This window comes from Pyxicephalus adspersus, chromosome 7, assembly GCF_032062135.1.
Source record: "Pyxicephalus adspersus chromosome 7, UCB_Pads_2.0, whole genome shotgun sequence".
NCBI classification, from domain to species: Eukaryota; Metazoa; Chordata; class Amphibia; order Anura; family Pyxicephalidae; genus Pyxicephalus; species Pyxicephalus adspersus.
This window is the reverse complement of record NC_092864.1, coordinates 64,298,728-64,321,921: the sequence shown is the minus strand read 5'-3', so window position 1 is coordinate 64,321,921 and position 23,194 is coordinate 64,298,728. Positions and strand designations below refer to the sequence as shown.

Here is a 23,194-nt window from a genome sequence, read left to right as displayed (position 1 = left end):
GTTCGTTGATCGTCCATGGTCTGAGCATGCGTAATGAACGAACGTTCGTTCACTTTCCTGTCGTGCACATAGTTCCTCTATCGCTCAAACGATCGTATCTATTGTGTGTACAATATCTACGAACGATCGTGTCGTTACCTCTATGTGCAGGATCGGTGCTATACGATCGTTCATATATATCGTGCATGAACGTTCGTCGTTCGTTTTCCGACGATAATAATTGGAAGTGTGTACGTAGCTTTACTTGTTATTCTTTATCCTGCACTGATCTTTCATCTTCGGTTTGTTTGCAGCAAATACACACCTATTTCTAGTATGTCACACCCTTTGGGTATAGGAATCCAGACTGTGCTGACAAAATAGGGAAGGTTGAAAGATGCACTTTCCTGTTATGCACGAACCATTGGTATTTTTAGGACTTTTTTCCAAACTGTAAATGTTTTTCCAATTCTGAATACAGCTAAAACACACAGAATATTGTGGCTTCTTTGCTTTACAGTTGAGCTTTTAGAATGAAATATTGATGAGCTTATTCATTTTTTTACAGCATCCACAAATCCAGAAAAAGTCCCAGTATATCAAGTATCTGTGCTGTGATGATGTCCGAACTTTACACCAGTGGATTAATGGAATCCGCATTGCAAAGGTAATCACCTTGACATTCCTTTTTATCCTTTACAATAGGAACACATTCATCTTACATGAAGCCAGGAGCCTTAGTGATCAACACATTGTCTACATCTGGTTACTTAGCCTTGGTGTGGTAATGAAAGGAAGAGCTATCAGTTTCCTTACTGTGCATTCATTATTAGTCTTGTAAACTTCTGACCAAAAGTTAAAAACAGACAAAGCTAACATCAGAAGGAACGGTATCGATCATAATGGTAAACTGTCTGGGTCTGGGCAGTTACTCAGTATAGGAAAATGTTCCGAAACTATGAACAGTAAAAGAAAGCTTTGACACTGATCCAGTGATGTTGTATTAAATTGTTCTTTATAGCATAAAATCACACCCTTAAGAAACCATTAGAAGGATCTGCTCTTTCACACTAGCTAATATCTTCTGTGCAAATTAACTCTATAGATGGTTGCAATTTGTCTTCTAGAGAGTGTGCCAGTTTCAAAGTAGTAGGTGTTAAAGTTCTGGCACATGTACATATACTGATGATGCTATGGTGGGATATGGGCAGTCTTTCTTTATCTCTATGCTTTACACTAATCTCACCATGTAATGGATGAAAACCTGGCTAGGCCTGTTAATAAATGCCTGTAAAAGGTCTAATCATAGAGTAGCACATATAATGATGTTGGGACCTGTTAAAGGACATGGTAAATTCTGAATTTGTATGCTCTTCGGGGCAGGTTACTGCTAGTCATTTGCAACCCCTATTTAATGTACTTAAATATTATGTTGACACTTTATAAATACTGTTTAGTAATAATAATAGTAAACAATATATTTTTTTACAGTCCTTAAAAAAATATGGAAACATTTATTAACAGGACGGTCAGTTGTTTAGATCAACAAGTGTGTCTGCTATACATGCTAAAGAAATTTTAATTTTCTCCTAGTATGGAAAGCAGCTATACACAAATTATCAAGAGGCTTTGAAGAGGACCGAGGCTGCATATGACTGGACTTCCCTGTCCAGTTCCAGCATGAAATCTGGATCGAGCTCATCTAGTTTACCAGGTAAGTGTGAAGATTCTGCATTAGGTTAGATCCTTCTCTCCAGGAAGGAACACAGCTTTGGATTTCTGCACAACATTCATTTAGGTTAAAAAGAAAGGGAGTACGAAGGGTTAAACATCTAATTTATTATTTTCTGAACTCTTCCCTTTTTTTTGTTCACATAATGAGTGTCTACAGATTTATGGGAAGAGATATTTTTTAGCTTCATGATATTTTTGGTATGTTTTGAATCACTATGGTAATTATAACAGGAGAACCTTTCTCCTTGTATACGCTTAAGAATGTAATGATTTCTTCTTTTTTATTGTAGGGTGTATCCGGTACACATACTTTGAAAAGGGTGTTAAGTTGCCTAATAATAAAGCCTAGTAGCCCCTGCATACTTGTTGGCAGCCTGTGTTGTGGAGTAAAGCACTGCAGACTGGCTACCTAATCAATCAACAGCATGTATTGTTTACTTTCCCCAGTGTTTTTGTTTCCTTTTTATAAGATAAAAGCTATGTAGAAAAATGTGCTTTATCTGTGGTAATGAAAAGTTTACTAACAGCAGAATAAGGCTAGGTACACACATGCAATGGTTCTCGTCTGATAATCGACTCAGGGCCGATATCAGACCAGAATCTGGCATGTGTAATCTCGCCCTTCATCGTCCGAACGACCGTCCTGTCGGATCCATAGACGATGAGCAATAGTAATGGAAGTGGTGGGGAGAGAATGCAGCAGGGTGCCGCTCCGTCGTTCCCCCCCTCCCCTCTCCATATAGCAGAACAATGATGTATGTACAGCACTGCTTCATCCATTGTGCAGTCGTTAGTTGCTGGAAAGAATAGTGAAAGATGTAACAAATGGGTGGAACTGAGGAATGAAGATCTACTAAAGATCTCAAAAGCTGTTGGTTAATTCAGCTGCCTATTATCCAAAACTGAACTATTATTTTAGATAGACCACTTTGTTATAATGAAATATTATTACCTGCATATTTAATGTAAATAATTTTTTTTGGGTTCAACCCACCCAACATGGCAGTTGTTGGCAAACATGGTTATGACTATGACAATTGGTTTTAAGTGTTTTTGGATATACTTGTAGTATCTGTGTTTTTCATGCAGAATCACAATCTAACCATTCCAACCAATCAGACAGTGGACTTTCTGACTCTTTGGCCTCCTGCCATGTCCGTTCCCAGAGCATTGTGAGCTCCATCTTCTCAGAAGCCTGGAAGAGAGGGACCCAGCTGGAGGAGTCCAGCAAGGTAGCAGCACCTGCACAGTACTAGCCTATGTAAAGAAGGGAGGCATGAGCAGCTGGGCTGCATGAAAAGCAGGCTGCTGATTTCTTCACTAATTTCCTGTACCCCATACCTGATTTCCCATCCCATTATACAGATCAGTGTGTAGCATTCATCATTTCTTGACAAAGCCATCTCCATGATGTTGTCACAAGATCATTCCATTGGGCAAGTTTTGAGTCCATAGCAGACAAATTTTTTGAAAAATAAATATTTTGATCTGTTGATATGTTTATCAAATTTTATTTACTGAAAATATTTATGTATAAATTCTAGAATTGCATGGGAAATCCTAATGAATGGGGTCAAAATATACACTTTGCATTTTACTTTTCTGTCGCCACGCATTTTATTTCACTGCTCGTGTTTCTCCTGTTGCCTCATTGTCTCAGGTACCAAATGCGAAGCCCACCTCTACTAAGGCCATCAAGCCCACAGCGATTTGTACGGGGCAGTATTAAGGTCAGGGGTCATATGAAAATCACCTTTTAACCTGGATGTTGTTAACTGGAATCCTCCAGACTAACTTTCTACAGAACCCTTAATCTTTTCCTAAGAACATGAACGTACCTTAACATAAATGCCTTATGGCTTCTGTTTGGTTAACTTTTTTTCAGGACCAAAACATTGGTCCTTGTATGTGAAAATAGTTTACTGTAGCATTATTCTCAAATTGGGTAATGCGCTCCTACAGCCAAATGTAATCCTAACCAATTTTCCTTTTCCCCACTATACTGTGATAGTTACATATCAGCTGCTTTGTACATAAACATAGCCATGGCAGCTGGTTATGTGGTTGCTGTCATAAGGTGGCATTCAGGCATAGCTTCTAACCAGTGATTGAGCGTAAACACACATCCAACCCTTTGGTTGGGATCTTTTCCCTTTTCCTAAAACAGAGTTTGTCCGGTTTCTGGCAGCTGATAGGTATATATACAGCTTTGCCAACTAGATAGGTTTGTAGAACAAGTATAGACACCTAGATGAGATACAAAAGTTTAAAAAAAAAAATAAAGTACTTGTTTTTCCTGAACAAAAGGTTTTTACAGTACCATAATCATAAGCCTCAAACACTTTGTGTTTGTTTTGGATAGAGTAGGAAAGCATTACAAACTAATGTTGGATATTTACTGTTATCTGGTTAAATATTTGAACATGCCTCCAGGAATTGGAAAAAAAAAAATAAAACCATGCATAAGTTAAAACTGAACATGTGTTCTTTCCCACTTTTAAAAACATTTGCTGAGTTATGAAGTTATGAACATTTCCTTCTCCCTGAGATTTTTATCTTTTTCTCATGTTAGCATTAATGGAAGGGAACCCAGAGCAGCTTTTTCACCAGGAAAAAAGGTTGCAGTTTTACTTTTCTATTAAGACCCAACTTAAATTTACATTAAACTGTGACCATAGGGAAATTTAGGTTGCAAACTGTGCTGGTACCATTAGATTCACCCGTTCAGCTTATTTCTTCCACCACTCAACCTTAGAGAAACTGTGTTAGGCAACTGGACCCCAATCTAACTTGGGGTATATTTAATTTTAATAATCCTGTTTCTACAGGACCAAAACTAATAGTTTGTTTTCTTATCAGTGCCAGTCGGAAATGTAGCTTTTTCGGAAGGAGGTTGCATTGCCACCCCTAAAACTAATAAATGTCTTGCTTTAATACCTTCGCAGTCATGAACTCAAAGCTGTATATGAGTGTAATTACTTATTAGAAATAATGCCAAAATAGTGTGACTTCTAAGAAAATAACATTTATTTTGCAAAGTGAACATAAAACTATAGGATTGATTTACTAAAGAAATAGAGTATCACTTTTGCCTTCAGATACAGGATGGTGGAAATAAAATGCAAAAATGATAGTCTGTGTTTGGGTCAAGGCGGATGATGAAAGCCAATGGTTCACTATGAATTGTGTGCGCTGGCAACTTTGCAAGACAGACATTTTTTTAGCCCACCTAGACTTGAATGATGGGAGACAGTTTTTAACTGTTATGATCATTCACAAATTGTTAATGGCTCCATGACAGTGTTTTTCATGCTTTCTGTTAGTCTGTAATATATATGGCATCTATATACAGAATATAATATTTTATACCATTTTGAAGCACCAGGCAGAAATAAGTCACAGTTTCAGCTTCCAGGAAAGTGTTTGTTTATATATATATATATATATATATATATATATATATATATATATCTCTTAAGGTCTTCGGATCATTTATATAGTGGGATTTTTGGTAAAAATCCCATTTAGAGCATAAGAGCTTGCTCTGCAGCTGCACATAATGCGTGGAAAGAGGAAATGGGGTCATACTGGGATACAATGAGCTAATCTGATCTTTCTAACTGGTTTGCTGATTCTTTTTCTGGGAGCTTTCTTTTCAGTATAGGGAATGAAGCTATGTCCTGCCTAACTTGCCCCTTCACTCCTTTTCCCCTTCTGCATTATCACTTTTGCCCCTGTGTTTGTCTGTTCTCAGCAATTGTCTTTTGTGTCATACCTTCATTCTAAATCAAATACATTTCAAATGTTTTTATTTTGTTCTTTGTTCTATTTTTCACTCTATTTATTGTTTGTAATCCTATTCTGGAATTATGAACTGTTATTTGCTGCATCTATTTCATCCATTTAAACAATTATATGCAGTTTTTTTTCTTTTTTTCCTTTTTTTCCTTTTTTCTATGATGAGCTCTGTGTACAAATGTGTATTTCAAAATGTGCTTCTTTACTGGAGTTTGTCTTTCTGCTTTTTGTGCGTATTCAAACCAATTTTTATATTTATGTGGAATTTCACTTTTATTGTTTATAGGAGTAATATATTCATGTATGAGGTTATGTTTATGTTTCCTGTTTTGTTTTCTTTTTCGCTCTCCCTAGGCTCGGATTGAGACTTTAAACCGACCACTAACTTCACTGACTCCACAACCCCACATCCAGATTAAAGCTATCTCTCCTCAGGCTGCATCACAGCCATCACCACTTGCACCACCTCCACCTCCTCCCCCACCGCCTCCACCCCCACCTCCACCCCCTCCTCCCCCACTTCCTACTCAGTCTAAGTCTGCTCCTATATTGTTTGCAAAGTATAGTACCATTACAAGGTTGCAGAATGCTGCCCAGTACCCAGGGCCAACCTTCAAAGCCCCGTCAACAATACAAACAACTCAACACAGCACGGTTGCTGCAAAGCCACAGGTGTTGGTGACTCCTAATGGAGCAATCCCTCCACCCCCACCACCGCCTCCTCCTCCCCCACCCCCGCCTCCTGGATCTGCTATGGCAATGTTAAAGCCAAACCCATGTGCACCATCCATGCCTCAATTTACACCACCTCCACCTCCTCTCAAAATTCATCAAATCCAACAGAATAACACAGCTCAAATGGCACAACCTCCTCCACCGCCTCCATCACCACCCCCACCCCCTCCACCTCCTCCTCCACCTCCGCCATTCCAAGCTCCAAGTAAACAGTTTCTACCTGTTGCTAAAACTGCTGCTCCTGCTGCTAGTTCAACAACTACGGTTTATACAGGTCCACCCACAGTACCGAAAAAGCAGCTACACTTCACACTTTCCCAGACTCAGCTGCCTACTTCTGCCCCATCAGTTCCATCCGGACCAACACCACCTCCAACATTACCTAAACAGCAAAGCTTTTCTGTCAAGCCTCCTTCCTCTCCACAGTCAGCTATGCCCTCAGTTAAGCAAATTGCTAGTCAATTCCCACAAATTCCTCATTCAGATTCCCAGCCACCTAAGCCAGTAACTCCAAGTTCTATCCCCCAGTCTCCCCCAGCTGTTAAAGCGAAACCAAAATGGCAGCCATTTTCTGTTCCATCGCCTGATTTTCCTCCTCCACCCCCAGAAAGTAGCTTAGAATTGCTGCCGCCACCTCCTCCTCCTCCTCCACCACCACCACCTCCTCCTTCAACATCGCCTGTGCCGCCACCTTCTCCGACACCAGAAAAAACTGGTTCTCCTTCCAAAAAATCAAGCAAGACATCAAGCCCTGGAGGAAAAAAGCCACCTCCTACTCCACAGCGTAACTCTAGCATTAAATCCAACAGTTCTGCAGAATACTATGAATCAAAGAAGTCCTCCATTGACAGCCTTGTAAGCAAATTTGAGGAATCGCCTGGATCCCCATCTAAGGAATCAACACACCCACCTGCAGCTCCACCAAAGCCAGTTAAACTTAATCTCTCTGGAGTAAACTTGCCTATGGCCTTTCAACAAGGGAATACGTCTCAGATGTTACCTTTGGCAAAAGAACCCACCATGGAGTTTCCATCTCCACCATCTGATTCAGAATCTGATTTTCCCCCTCCACCAGCAGATCTTGAGCTTCTACCCCCTCCACCTCCCCCTCCAGAAGGCCCTCCTGCCTTGTTTTCTGGCAGCACCTCTCCAAAAGTGGCTGTAGTGAATCCACAACCTCAGACATGGTCAAAATCATCTGTCAAGAAGGCCCCGCCTCCTACTAGACCGAAACGAAATGACAGCATGAGGCTAATGCAAGCTGAAGTGACAGAACCTACTCCCGTCAGTCCTCAAGTACCAACTTCACCGAAGCCCAGTCTTAGTGTACAACCAGAGTTTCTTGCTGACCTTAATAAGACTCTGCAACGAAAGTCCATTACACGACATAGTTCATTGTCTTCAGCCCGTTTATCCAGACCAGAACCCACTGCCACAATGGATGATATGGTACTGCCTCCACCACCTCCAGAACTATTAGGAGACCATAAAAAACCAAACTGCTACGGTGGCAGCCATTTATCAGGCTATGCAACGTTACGAAGGGGACCACCTCCTGCCCCACCTAAAAGAGACCAGAACACCAAACTTTCTGGAGATTGGTAATCTCAATAAATAAATAGCTTTTTGCCTAGTTACAAACTTTTAAAACTAATGTACTATGAATTTAGGATCCTTGTGTCATAATATTCAATCAAGAAATGCCGTTGGGGATTAGGGTCATTGTGCACTTCATATGCCTCCTGTTTAGCAGAATGAATTGCTGGAGATTCGTCGCTAGTTCCCAGTGTGGACAGGACCAAAACAAAATTCATATTCTACTTATAAAGATACCTTTTTGTAGTGTATGTTGGTGTGCAGTGTGTCTGCATGTATTCCTACAATAGGCCTATAATTCTGTAATTAATAATATAGCAGATGTACAATAAACGATAACAAGAATGTTTTATCCCACTCTGTCTGGATTGAGTTAGAACATTTAATGCACAAGATTTCATTTCTAATATTTGAGTTGCCCACCTCAGTATGACTTGAAGTGATCATGTAGATAAACAGTCCTGACTCAAGGTGACTGCGAATACCTTTTTAGTTAGTAATCCCCTTTCTGTGTTAATTTTGTTTCACCTTTTTATTAAGGACTTGCTTTTTCCTAGTTTCTGTACTTAAGTCTTATGTACTAGTTTTATGTACCCTTTTCCAAATGAATGTTCTTAATGGCATCGGAAATTATTATCTAAAGGGGAGTTTCCATTGGGCAGGCCTGACCCCAGAAGTCAACAAATCTTGACTGTATGGAACTGAAAATTCTATTATGAAACACATGGATTTCCCTAATCTCTGCACTTTTTCCTTTAAGAGTGTTCCTAATGGCATCTGAAATTATTATCTTTCAGTATGAAGGTGAAACTAAATCATAGGCTCCTACAGAGAAGTCTTTTTTGCATTACAAAAAACAGCAGATTTATTAGGATGATTATTGTGTATTTAAAAGGACTGGACAGTTTATAGGGAAACTGATCTTTTAGGGAAGGCAGAGCTCTCCAAGTTGTGTACATTGCAGAAATTATACTGAACTTTATACCTGCTTCCATTCTGGAGACACCGGATCTAATTTAATAAAGCTCTCAAGGACTTAGGATCATGAGAAAACCTGGGTGATCCAGAAAATCTGAAATGGATTTCTTAAAAATATTTTGCCATTAGTTGGCATCAGATTCATTCCAGGTTTGCTGGATAACCCAGGTTTTCCCATGATAGTCTATTTCTCTAATCTTGGAAAGCTCCAATAAATCTGGCCCACTGATTATAGTAGGATCACCCTCCTAAGCAAGTAAGCTTTTCCACCAGTTATCTGTCATAATGAAAAAAAAACTACTGGGAAAAGGCCTCGTGGACCTTAGTAGGCAAATGGATTTAAGGCAGTGCTCAAAACACAGTTTACTAATCGCTTCAGTTTTTTTTTTTTTTTTTTCGTTTTGACAATTTTGCATAACCATAACTGATACGAATGGGACTGCCTTTAGTAACATTATATAGCAATCGCTTGTGTAGCTGTTTTTTCTATTGTATTTTTTTCCAAGTTGGGTTTCCCTTGGAACACGTTTTTGCATTGAATATCAGCAGGGCCAAACCCTCTTAAATAAAAAATTCTTGTCCTCTGACTTATCTGAACTTCCAAGGAACTCTTCATCATATGTTAGAGATCTTTTAGCGAATAAATGAGTCCAAGTAAAGATTATGCTGATGACATCCCACTTTTAAACAATTATAGTTATGTGTATTTTACATTATTATAATAGTAATATATTATGCTTTGTATGGCTGTAAATATCACAGCTTTGTTACTTTCGCCAGTTAGGATCTGATCATGGTTAATTGAAGGCTGTATGTGTTAAGGACGAAAAACATTGGGTTAAAAAATTGGAAATATAACTTTTCACTATAAAACATATATGCTTTTCTATACAATACGTCCAGGTTCACTTACTAGTCTGGTACCCCAAACTAATATTTACAGTTCTGTCTTCTGTAGTATCAAATGTTTGTTACCCTTGCTTCATCAAAGGATTAGTTCTGCAAGTTTGAAATGTAATGATTGTTTATGATGCTGAATATGGGGTTTGTAATATAAAGTCTCTTATATTTCGATATATAAAGAAAAATATATATATAGAGAGAGAAAAAAAATATATACAGAGAATGCCAACTGTTGCTTTTAAAATCCATATTATGGGAACATTTTTTTCATTCTACTCTGTGGTTGTTGTGAAAATTCAGTCAGTAAGTATGCACAGTCAGCTTACTACATGACTTGTTTTGTGCAAGTCTTGTAGATTCTGAAATCGAATAGTTTTCATATATCGTCCTATCCACCAAGCTGCTAATATATTGAGTATTCTTCTGTAAGCCTTAACCACGTCATATCTTACATAGATCTATGTCTTGAAAAACGTTCATATTTTTATCTTGCTTTGCGCTTCTTTTTGTGCCTCTAAGGCAAAGGATCATGGTGGCAATAAACAGGTGGTGTTCCAGGTAATGACCTTCTTGAATAACTCATCACACTCTCAGCCGGTAATATAGTCATAGTTGGGAAAAATCTATATCCATCCATAATAATGTTCTTTCTAATATTGGCAATTTTAAAAAGGCTTATTAAAAGCAAAAGCAGAAAGCTGTTAATGAAAACGCCAATCAACTACTGGGGTAAAAATGTCAACCATTATGTAGTTATCCAATTCTGTGTTCCTTTTTAGGTGTTTATAGTAACCAAAGCTTGGGAATTTGGTCTTCTATCACAGTGGTCCCCAACCTTTTGGACCTCCCGAACCACTAAATTTATGGATTCCAGACTCCGGGGAGCCGTGTGTTACTCAAAGGGGAAGAAACTTCTCCAGAGTGACGTTGTGATGCCAAAACCTGCTCACTCCCATCGCAGGTCTGGTCTTGCAATGGGAGAGTGGGTGGGTTGTGTCAAGAGACGCAACCAGCCAACCGCCCTGAGCTGGTGATCCATATGGGAGACATGATCTGCGTCTCTGGCTGGTGGGCCCCCCTCAAGTAGGGTCCTTCTTCTGACCCCATTGGGGGGGGTGCACCGGGCAGAGCCGTGGACAACAGATTGAGGACTGCTGGTCTCCATGCTCTCGCGGCCCAGCTGTCAGGGCCGTGGACTGGGGGTTGAAGACCCCTGTTCTATGAAATATGGGTTTACATGCCTAGTGATACATGTAGCTTTATTGCAAGCTAAATTTTTAAATTGCACACAAACTTTGTAGGATATTTGCCACTAAAGTGAGTAATCCTACGCCATGACACTATTCACATCAGTCCGAATGGCTAGAGATCACATTTTCACTACAAAAGCACAAGTTTAAACCTGTGAGAAGGACAATGCTTGGGGGGGGCACTCCGGCCAGAGCAGCGGACCAAGTCTGCCATATGCATTGCAGGCTCAGGGCGGTGGTTGTGTTCTGATATCCTATCAACCCGCCCGGCTCAGACCTGCAATGAGAATGAGCGCAGTTCTAGCATCATGACGTCAGTCTGGGGAAGTTTCTTCCCCTGTAAGTGACACACAGCTCCCTGCACATGCGCGGTCTGGAGTCCGTGAGATTAGTGGTCCGCAGGCTCAAAAAGGTTGTCCACCATTGCCATAAAGGACAAAGTTAGGATTATATTCACCTTACCCCTGTTTTCCCCATCACTAGGTGTGATGCTCTTGTCCTTACAAGTGGGGTCCTGTGGGATGTTTAGCCAGTAAAAATTTTCCTTCCTCGCTTTCAACAGGAAACCACCCAAAACATGGTGACCTAATTCTTACCTAAGTGCTGGGGACAAAAGATGGGGCTAGGATAAATATAATTCTAACAATATCTTTTACAAGGATGTTTTAACATGGAGATATTAGGAGGGGATCCTCCCAGCATAAACAGGCCCGTCATTTCAACAAAGAAGATATTTTGTACTTAATGGACAGATCTCTTTGCTATTAAAAGTCTTGTACAGAAGTCAAATTCCTGTCATTGTACATTCTCCTGTCACTGGTGACGAAGGATCAAGTGCTGCACATACAGTGTCATTCTGTGGAGAGGATGAACATGTAGTACCCTGCTGTGCTGTCCTATAGAGTGGTCGTTCCTGATCAGCCAGCACCAATTGATCAATGATTGCTAGATTATCATCCGGCATGTGTATGTGGTTTAAGAGCTTAAAAATCTGATAATAAAGTGGTGAATCTGGCATTCACCAAACATGAATTCCCATTGAAAACACATGAACATGAAGTTTGGTCAATGTCTGATTCAGTGCCTTATAACACAGACCCCCTTGGTAGCAAAAAGAATTATGAAATCCTAGTTGTATGCTGTAAATTTAAAGTTACTTCATTGTTGTTTGGAGGTAATCTGCATTTCTTCCTATACAGGTGAATGTAAATGAAGAAATATCAAATCAAAAACGATTCATAAGTGAGTTATATGGAGCCCTTACACTTGCCTCCAAGCTGCTGTCCTGTCTTGCTATCCTGTGCTGTACAAACATGGCTCTTAGCAGGTTGCTCCTGGTCCCGGCAAGCTTCCACAAATATCTAGAGACAATAAATGTTATATGGAGTAGAAAATTGTTACATGTTCAGAGATGTGAAAATGTTTCAATTGTCTGTTGTAAACAAAGATAAGCAAGTGATTATCCATGGGCAATAATAGGGAGAAGACTCCTTTTGTTGGAAGTAGATCTACATGTCAGCTGAATGGTTGTAATTTTATCGCAAGATGTGAATAATACTGTATACATGTCTATTCATTTACTTCGGAAATGAAAGTACCTTTGCGGCACAGCAACTTTAAAAATATTGTCCTTTAGATGAGATTTTTTTTTAAATGTGAAATTTTTACTATTGTTATAAAAAAAGAAAATCGCACAAAATGTCACTTTATGTGCGTTATGTATAAGTGATCCATAGGTAAGTTAAACAATTGATAGATTTGGGGTTTATTTAGAAAGATTATTGAATTAATAAAAAAATGAAAATGTTAAAATTGTTAATGTTTAATGAATGTGTATTTTTGGATATTGTCATTGAACCACATATTACTACAAAAATATTTTAAGGGTAATGGTACGGTACAATATATGTTATCAATAAATATCAAACTGAAATAAAATAGAGATTCTTATGGGCCAGCAAGAACCTAGATTTTCTCTTTGATATTGGTCTTTAATTTGAATTATCAGAACCAAATATTGTATACAAAGCTTAAAAAGGTAAATCCAACTGAAGCTGGTTAGCTTTTATTAAGAGTAGAAGCTGGTGCCAATTCCAGTGAGAAAGGGAAGTACTTGGAATGACAAATCATGATGTACAGTTGGGTCCATAAATATTTTAAAGATGTCTTTCACTGACCAGCTACGGGGTAACATTTTAGTAACAGACATTACCTTATAAATAATTACTAAGACAATTGATATGTCCTAGAACAGAGTTGTCTGTAACCAATAGGGAATATGTTACTTATCCAAAATATCCAAAAAACAATGCATTACTGCACTGATAAAATGGCCATCATCATTGTACTATTAGTTCTTCCAGAATTGTGCTTTTTTTCCACCTATTTAGACAAGGAGTAAGGACAAGTATTGCCATTATTCTTTTGAAGGTGTTTTTTGCAAAATTCTGCACAAACTCATCCCAGTAGTTTTTAAAAAATTACAAAAATACATTAGATCACAAACACTCAGTATAACATCTTTTCATTTGCAGTTCTTTTTAAATTACCAATTGCTTGGTATTTGCCACTGGCAAGGCTAGTCCAAAGTTTGCTGGCTTTTTTAAACAGTAGGTAAACATCAGACATCTAATAGTAATATTTACAAAAGTTCCAATAGTGCATAAAGAGCAGCGTTAAGTATTTGGTCACATACATGGGAACTGTGGTACCCGGCACGTTTCTCCTGATGCAGGCTTCCTCAGGGGTAGCGGTAGGTTAGCGAAGCATTAGAAAGTACTGGACACAGTATTGTCCATGGTTGGAACAATTTCTGGTAAGGCTGGAGGGAGGATAAGGAAGGAAGAAGATCAAACAGGCTTATGAGTACCTGGTCGTGTGGAGGGACAGAGGAGCTGCCTAGTAAATGGTATTAGATGTGTCAGCTGAAGTGGAGAGGACTGCAGCCATGGTCTCTCTCATGTAGAAATGTCAGCCTAAAATTGTACTTTCCTGTAGTATTCATCCTATTTATAATCTAGGGAATAGGCTTTCCTTAAAAAAAAAACTCACTCCCCTTAAAAAAAAATATTCTGTTTTCTGGGGAATATCAGACAGTGCTAAAGTGTTTAAGCTGATTGAGACCACAAGACATAATCCTGCAGTCTGTCATGTGCAACATTTATGACAAAGTATGTACACACATAAAGAGGGGAAATGTAGTCCTGTAATACCTTTGTTCCTGCACTCCCTGTGTATGGCACTGTGACACATCACAAGCATAGGTCATTGAGCTGGAATGGCTTTGCATTAACTTCATTGCACCATCTTGTGGTCTTTTAATAAATTGCAGCTGAGACAGCATACACTCATTACACAGGAAGACTGAAGCTTTTTTTTAAGATTTTATCTAAGCATGCACAATTATTTGACTATATTTAGGATAGTATATGTATAGATATTACAGGCTAAGCAAATGTAGCCCTTTTCATGTTATCTAAAAGTGACGATATGTGTACTAGTTTTTTGCTATAGGAGTTTTGCTTTGTTTTTCTAAGTATGGGCATTTCATGGGACTAAAGGTTTGTTTTTGTGTGGCACTTGTTCCAATACAGTGTTGGTCTGGAACCAAGATTTTGCTTATTTTCTGCTGTGTTTGGGGATGTTGTCCTATTTCAATGGCATTTCTTCTTCGTCATAAAGCAACATGACCTCTTCTTGTATTTTGATTTCTTCAAACTGAACCATGATCATATGCGATAAATTGGCCCAACACCACAGTATGAGAAATTTCTCCATATCATGATGCTTGGGCCACCATGCTTTACTGTGTACTGTGCTGCTTGAATTTAGTATTAGGGGGGTCGTCTGACAAACTGGCTGCAGCCCCTAAACCTAAAAAGAACAATCGTGTGCTATTCTCTTTAATAATAATAATAATAAACAGGATTTATATGACACCAACATATTACGCAGCGTTGTACATTATTCTCTTTAGACCAGTCAATGTGTTCTTTGGCAAACTAACCTCTTTAGTATATCTTTTTATAGCATTGGGTCTTTGCAGGGGTTTTCTTGCCGATAATTTACCTTCACAAAGGCGACTTATAATTGAAACCGTTCTCATAGGTAACCTTTAGACCTTCTTTAATCTTCCTATTGGTGATTATCGGCTGAGTCTTTGTCCTTTTGGTTATTCTATCCATTCAATTTGTAGTTTTCTGTCTTCTTCCAGGTCTTCCAAGTTTTGGTTGCTATTTTAAAGCATTAGAGAACATTTTAGCTGAGCAGCCTATCATTTTCTACACTTTATATGTTTTCCCCTCTCTATTCAACTTTTTAATCAAAGTATGGTGGTGTTCTGTGCAATGTCTGGAATGACCCACTTTACACAGATTTCAGAGAGAAATACATTATAACCAGCATGTATAACATTTGCTGCCCTCTTCAAATAATTTGCACCTGTTTTTTCACAGAATGAACAACCTCACTAATTGAATTCCAAACTGCTAGTTTAGCGTTATTGACAGATCGGGTCTTGATTTTCATATGTGCAGGCTTGCTTCAGCAGAAGGTTTCATAGAAGTGGAAAAATAAATATGTGCTTTAATATTTTTTTTTATCCATTTACTTGAGACAGTGGAAGAGAGATCAGTATATAAGGAACACCAGGGTCAATGCTAAAACATATATATCCCCTATGGCAACTGGTGGTTTAGGAATAAACCACAAGGAATGTATGTGCTTGAAGGAGGGATGTAAACCATACTGAAACCTGAAGTATGCCAGTAATGAATAGCACTCGAACTACAAACTTCCAGATTATTGCACTAACACAATACAAGATCATATTATGTAGTAGAGTTAAAGCATCTGGCTGTTTCTTTTACTAATACAGGTAATCCCCGAGTTAGACATCCAGCATTTGGACGCCTCCTAGATACGAACAGGGCTTCCCTGCTCCCTCATGTGCAGGACAGAGGCTTGATGGGGGAGGGGCCTGGTTTGCATGACTTTTGCTAAACACAGCTGAGGTTGTGGGTGATCTTAGTGGGATGAGCTCTTTAATGACAAACGCTGCAGTTGTTTCTTTTTGCATATCAAAGCACAGCTTGCTCTAGAACTTAAAGAATGTCTAGGCTCCATAAAGTTTTGTGTTTTGTGATTAACTCACAGTGAGGATTTTATACAGTAACTGACACCATGCTGCCTAATATGTTAAGACAAACATCTGTCCTAATTGCATTTATTAAAATAATGTACCTGTTCCTTACATACAAATTCAACAAACCTACAGTCCATATCTCGTATGCAACTTGGGGACTTCCTGTACTAAGCACTGAAATATAAGTTTTAGCTAGACAAGAAATGCAAAACAAACAAGGATGAACACATTCTGGTTTAAATATTGGCACTTTAGTTGACAACTTTATATAGTGTACAAAATTCCAGTTCTCTTCAAGTATCCTTGCATTGTCATTATGTAAGAGTTATCAACAAATGTATCTGAATGTCTCTTTCAAATGTATCCTTTACAATGTAGAAACAGACAAAGAAATGGAAGTAACTAACACTTTCAATCAGGCATAATGTATAGATCAGCCAGCCAGATTACACGTACTAGGACTAATATATATATATATATATATATATATATATATATATATATATATATGCAAGAGGAGAGCAATTACAAGTTACATAGCCAACCAACAAGTGCTATCACTCTCATTCAATGGTTTAATTATTGTTTTTATTAGTACTGACCCAGAACAATTGTATAAATCAGGATTCACAAAACCTGATATGCTTTTTCCAGTCAGTAACTACAAATCCTGAAGCAACACAACTATCAGGAAACCAACATTTTCAGAGGGTTAGAACAGCGATGGTTGCATTACATTTGTGTCAGGAAAATTTTGCCGTAAATATACCTCTCATAAAAAAAACATAGGGTCTTTGTGCTTAAAGCTTACCTAAACTCAATATTTTTACTTTACTCTCTCTTTAACCTCCCCCTCACCCCCTTAACAGTGGCTACATCACGTAGCAAGAAGACAGAAGATGGCGGCACCCGGGTGCTTCCTCTGTGCCAAAGAGGAATTCCAGGATAGCGCGGGACCAGTTAGTGGGAAGGACCACCGCCATTGAGGGATCTGTGGGATTAAAGGTAAGTGTAATTTTTTATTTTTAGTTTGGTTCAGCTTTAGGTGTGTGAAATACAAGCTGTCCAAGTGTTCACAAAGATTACCTAACATACTGGAAAGTGGTTTCTCACCTTCATGAAGAGGAAAGACCGAGGATTTAGCAGACTGAGTTCCATATATTTGCAGTAGACTGGTAGAATTTTGGGGTCTTTGACAGGTAGGTTGAAGGATTGGAGAAATGATAGGGAAAAGACTTCACAGACTGTATCTTAGGATTCTTCTGTTGGCAGATGGTTGCTCTTAACAGAAGTAACAAGCGTCCTTGACATTAGTATTATGAAGATGGGGGTTCCACATTCCAGCACTTTAGCCCAAGTAGTCTATGCATGTAACTCAATCAACTACAGTAGTGGTTGGTTCTCTTTTGGGGTATTTTGACCACTCAAGAGAGGACCAGACCTGCTAAAGAGAACACAGCTCTAAAAAGGGCTTCCAACCTCTTATCAGTTGGGTACTTAAAGCCCGGCCTTCCACCAAAATCACCTTTTAACAAAATCCTTCCCAAGCAGGTAGAAATCTATTAGGCATTTGTGGGAAGCAAATAGCTTTTTAGGAAGTTTCAAGCATCTGTATAGACAGAGTTGGAAAAGAGTCTGCAAGGGGCTTTAAAAGTAAACAATACTGATAAAATAGAGGCTCATCAATCTTAATTTGAAGGTAATAGCAGTAGATTGTGACTTTTGATGGGTAAACTTATCAGCCAATGACTTGAGTGACTTAGAAGCTGATAAGGCCATGGACAAATCCAAACTATACATCAGCATGCTTGTAGCTTCTGCAATCAGGGTCAGAAAATAATTTGATATTACATTTCGGTAGAATTACAGTATAAAATATTCATCTGTATTTCACTAATCTACTGATCTGCACATAAAAAAAGTGAATTCATATCAAACCATGAAAAATTGATTAAAAAAATGATAAAATTCTGTAAAAGAAGATAAATATATGCCACACCATTTTTATTACAAACTGCTACTGCTAACCCTTTCCTCCTAAAATGATTTTCAATATAACTTGTTTTTCCAATATTCTTTAAAAAGTACATATTTAAGGTCCCTAAACATGTGTTGCTGCTACACTACAATACCATCAGCAAACTTCCAGGCAGTTTGTGCTTCTGACACCTGCAACCTCCATGGCAAAAGATAAATTACTAAGAAGTAATCCATAAAATGTACTTCATACCTGAACATCATATCCAAATCCCTCACCTGCACAACACAAGAGAGGAGGCCTTCATTAGCTAGATACAGCAATGTGATTAAAAAGCAATCAAAACAGACTGTCAATAAAAAACAAAGCTTGTCTATAGCACTCAAACTTCCTAAGATATTCTGACATTCTAAAGATCAGTATAAAATTGTATCTTCAGCTCCATATACCCTGAATCCAGCGGTAAAGAAATTATCCCGGAGACATTGCAGATATACTGATGACTCTTTGCAACCCAGTGTATCAGAAAGAATAATCAAGTGACAAGTAAGTATTTCTTACAATTACATCTGTATGTAATGTGTGCAGGGTCCTTTTAAAATGCTCAGTGGTTCAGGGAAGTGCAAACTCATACTTCATAATAATTCACAAGAGACCTTTTCTTTTATCACAGTTCCATGTGTTTACCTGCATACCATAGGTATATGTTATTTATCATGTCAGTGACTGTCAAGGACTCTTAATACAATTGTAGCAGCCATGAAATTGATAACTTTATTAGTTTTTAGTTTCAGATATCTGAAAAGGTCTGTAATAAAGCTGTAATAAATGAAACAAAATAGCTAAAATAGTAAACCTTTATAGATTATAGTAACAGATCTAAAAGGTTACTCCGTTCTTATCAAATTCACATATGGTAACACATGGTACTATAACCTGTCATCCTGGTGCAATTGTTGAGGTGGTATTTGAATGGCATCCCAACAGTGTTACATTGGGAAGCACCTCCACTTTACTATTCATTTCAATGTATAAGCTGTCCTAATGCAGCACACCTCAACCCATATGATGGACCCAAAATGTTTTAACATTTAACAATAAATACTGAAAAATTACATCAGATCTATAAGTCTATAGATCTGCATAATACCATTTCATTTGGTTACAGGAAGCAAATTAAACAATAGTTTTGATACAATCTCTGATCCATGGTTTTCAAATAATATATAAATAAATAAATATATAAACATTATTCCTTACAAGGTGTAAACTGAGATTCTATTGAGAAAAAAAACACAATGAATGATAAAATGTGACAATGTAAGCCATACATATGAACATTAATCTTCAATGCATGTCATTATTATTTCAATCCTTTGCACAATACAAGCAATTCTTGGTCTTTGTATTACAGCAGCAAACAGGTACATCTCCTTCAGGATTATTAAGAATGAAATAACTTCATTGGTAATACATGATCTGCATCTCAACTTAAATTACTGAAAACCACAAATATAATTTAGGTAAAACTTACTAGGATCTGGCAATGAGTGAGATTTATTATAGAGGACATCTGTAAAGCTTCTGGTACTGTGTCGGTATATAACCTGTTCTTCCTTTACAAATAAATTTGTGCTGCAGCAATTCACTTTAAAGTAATTATCTGCTTTTCGATTTGATCTGCCTGTGCTTCTTAGAGGTAATCGGAGATAATTATATTAAAGTAAGACTATAAGGGCTAGCAAGAAACGGTTCGCTAATTCTCCACAAGTCAAAGAATACCTGGTACAACTTGATAATAGAATATGTCCAAAACAAGGTATGTTATGGTGGGGAGGGAGATTCCAAACATTTTGGAAATTAGAATTCTTAATTTTTATATATTTTAAAACTCTTTAGTCTATCCTCGGCCCCATGGATTCATTCTCAGCTCCAGAGTTCTATTATCCATTACTTTCCCCATGGTCTTTAACACTCTATCATGGGAAACACATTTTTAAAACAGTGACTATTATCTTCTAGGCCAGGCCCAATGACCCCCTTTATTCCGGAATACAGAGTTCACCCCAACTCTAACACATTCTAGATTTTTATCCTGGAACATCAACAAGAATAGGCCAAATTTTATGATGAGGAACTTTGCCACCACTATGATTTAAATATCACCCAAGATCTGGGAGGATCATCTTGTTTGGGGTGTTATCAATTAAAAACTTACATTCAGATCTTATCCTTATATCCTGTCTCAAAGTCTTCATAGACATTCCACTCAATCTGAACAACTTCTCTAACAAACTGAGAGGGTGACACGTGAGGTGTCTTCCATAATATTTTGTTGAATGAATTGAGACCAGGCCAATCGCATTTTATCTGCAACTGGGAGAGAGAATTGGGGATCTCTTAGGAATGACATATAGATGGCATAGATAACCGATGGACATTACTAGATTTGATTCAACATGCTCCCCCCAGCTGTTGGAGAAGTGCCCACCCTCAGGGATCTATGCTCTATACTTGGCGTTCCTGCACTCCAGTTTGGTCTTTTTGGCATAGGATCTTTTGCCTTTATAACCGAATTATGGATAGTGATATCTATCCACCCCCTACTATTACTCTTAGCCTATTACTATTAGCCATGTTATGGGGATATTATAAACGTATTAAAAAAGGGTTCTTACTGTTGCAGGACATTTTGCCTGCTATTGAGGCACCACAACTATACCCTCCATGCCGGAATGGCCAAGTTAAGTTATTAACATTAAATCTATGAAAACACAAATAGCTTGGGAAGGAAACTGGATTATACCAATCTAATGTCTTGGGATGCTAGGGATTATTTTAAATCATACCAAGGAATTTAAGCCTATTTGAGCTGAACTTGCAATCCTTTACCCTTTACTCATCCCCCAGTTCTAATATTCATTGTAGTCTATTTTTTTTAAGGTTGCTTCATGATTACTATATGTGGAAATGAATATTTTGTGTAATAATGTTGGGCTGATTTATTATTATTGTTCGTTTCTCCCCCTCCCCTACCTTTTTTTTTTTTTATATCTCCATTTCGGCTTTTTTTTATATATTATTTTAACGCTTTGATTATACATAAAACTCTTTAGGACTAAACATGACTAAAGAATTCAACATGTGAACAAAGGGGACATTTAAATAGCACTTCATAAATATTTTCTGTGCAGAGTTAACAGAAAAAAAAAGCTTTCTTTGAAAAAAAAATATTTTTGGAACATCTTTGAAACAAAAATATTTTTGAATCGTTTGACTAGTACATCTTTATGAAGAATTTTGGAAGGACTATGGAGCAGTAATATAGCAATTATAAGTTTAGATTATAGTTCCCAATAATTCTGAACAATTTTAATAATATTTTAGACATAGTTGCAGTATGCTGCCCCTCGATCACAAATGAATGTAATGTTTGGACACAAACAAGGAAATCCGGACATTTAACAACATTTTCTGTTTTAAGTGTTCTACCATCAAGATGGTCTTCAATCTTCTTAATTTCCTATAACTAGCAATGCTCTGTCATACCAACAGATAGAATCAAGTAGAATTAATCCAGTTATCTAGAGATTTTATGACTTGGATAGATTTATTGTAAGGGAAATCACATTATATACATTTGGTTTGCAAGAAACCATTTTTTTCATAACAGTAAGCGTTTATAAAAGCAACAAAAAGATGTCTCTCGCCACAGGTAATGCAGTACAATGAATAATACCAAGTCAGCATAACTATGTGCTATTATTGTCACTTCAGGGAAGGATAAACAAACAGTTCCTGAGTTCACCGCTAGACTGCAAACCACTAGCAAGATGTACAAAGTGACAATGTTAAGTCACCAGCTTACGTGGCCACATCTTTTTGATTGTCTCTGACACACCCCTGGTGCCACAAAATGGCTTGACACACAGTGAAACCTATTCAGTGGTAGTCTTCTTCCAAAGATAAGTCTTATTGGTCATTACTATAGGATATTCAGGTTTATTGGTTGCTGGAATAAAACACTCATGTTGCATTTTAAAAGTTTGCTCATGTGTCCATTCATTAACATACTGAACTGTTTATTAGCATATAAAGAAAAAGTTAGATTTCACAAATAAAAATGGAAAAATCCTTGCTCAAATTAAGACTGTCAGTATTTTAAATGGCTATAGTCTTTGGGGTTTAACAAATTGTAGACTAAGCATTTTTAACGGTTGCATTGAACACTGAAGGCTGTTTGGTACACTTGCAATAAGAGCATTATCTTTTTCTTTATTATATTTCTACACTACTATAGCTATGCATATTTTTCCTGTATGGATGTTCTTGACAGTTTCTCTGTGTTTCTTCTTAAAAAGTTTTCTTTGGTGCTTTACACAGTAAACAAAACAGACCTCAATCTTCAGAATGAACGGATAAAGAAGATCCATCTTCAGCTAAGGTTTATTATCGGCTAGCATCAATCTGCTTCTAGTGCAGCAGTAGAACAGTTTACAAGACCTGGCAAACTGCAAGAAGGATGAACTCATTACATAGGTGACACAGGAAGAAACTGGTACAAATCAAATACTTTTAGGCTAGTCAGATACTTGTGGCCATCAGGTAGACAAGGATAAGGGTGAAGTAGGGCTCATAAATGTAATGTCATATACTCTTTGTAGATTTAAGACATTGTGAGTCCAACCTACAAATTTAAAAACCCAAAACTGCTCTTTAGCAGCAGGAAGATCACTTTTTGTTCAAACAACTTATAATCACCATTTCTTTTAATAATTAACAAAAAAAAAATGAACAAATTTTAAATGGTTCAAATGACAATGATCTCCTTCAGTTTATAAATGTGGCCCCCCAGGGGCTCATGTAAATCTGGGAAGCCCCAATGGTTCTAGTGAGAGAAGGGATTGTTGCAGGGTCCTGTCATCACTCAGAATAGTGCATGATTGACTCCACGTAGTTGCCTGGGAAAAGACCCGTCACGCCATTCATGACACCCTCGTACCAGCCATCATCATTCTTCTTAATGACATATATAATGGCTCCTTCTTGAAAGGACAACTCATCTTCTTTGTCCTTTGTATAATCATAAATTGCCACAAC

General features: G+C 37.7%; 2 protein-coding genes across 23 annotated transcripts in view; one reads left to right on the top strand and one right to left on the bottom strand.

Moving 5' to 3' along the window:
• RAPH1 (Ras association (RalGDS/AF-6) and pleckstrin homology domains 1) overlaps positions 1 to 8,191 on the top strand; it is a gene marked incomplete in the record, with an annotated part of 100,441 nt that extends 92,250 nt beyond the window's left edge. The window contains 4 exon segments of the mRNA XM_072418784.1: positions 548 to 646; positions 1,573 to 1,693; positions 2,803 to 2,945; positions 5,866 to 8,191. Coding sequence (XP_072274885.1) covers positions 548 to 646; positions 1,573 to 1,693; positions 2,803 to 2,945; positions 5,866 to 7,851 — 2,349 coding nt within the window.
• Positions 8,192 to 18,937: 10,746 nt separating this feature from the next.
• Positions 18,938 to 23,194, bottom strand: part of ABI2 (abl interactor 2) — a 43,996-nt gene continuing 39,739 nt past the window's right edge. For all 22 annotated transcript variants that reach the window (XM_072418761.1, XM_072418767.1, XM_072418768.1 and 19 more), the window contains one exon: positions 18,938 to 23,193. In XM_072418761.1, coding sequence (XP_072274862.1) covers positions 23,018 to 23,193 — 176 coding nt within the window. In that variant the 3' untranslated portion in view covers positions 18,938 to 23,017. The remainder of the gene's footprint in view (position 23,194) is intronic.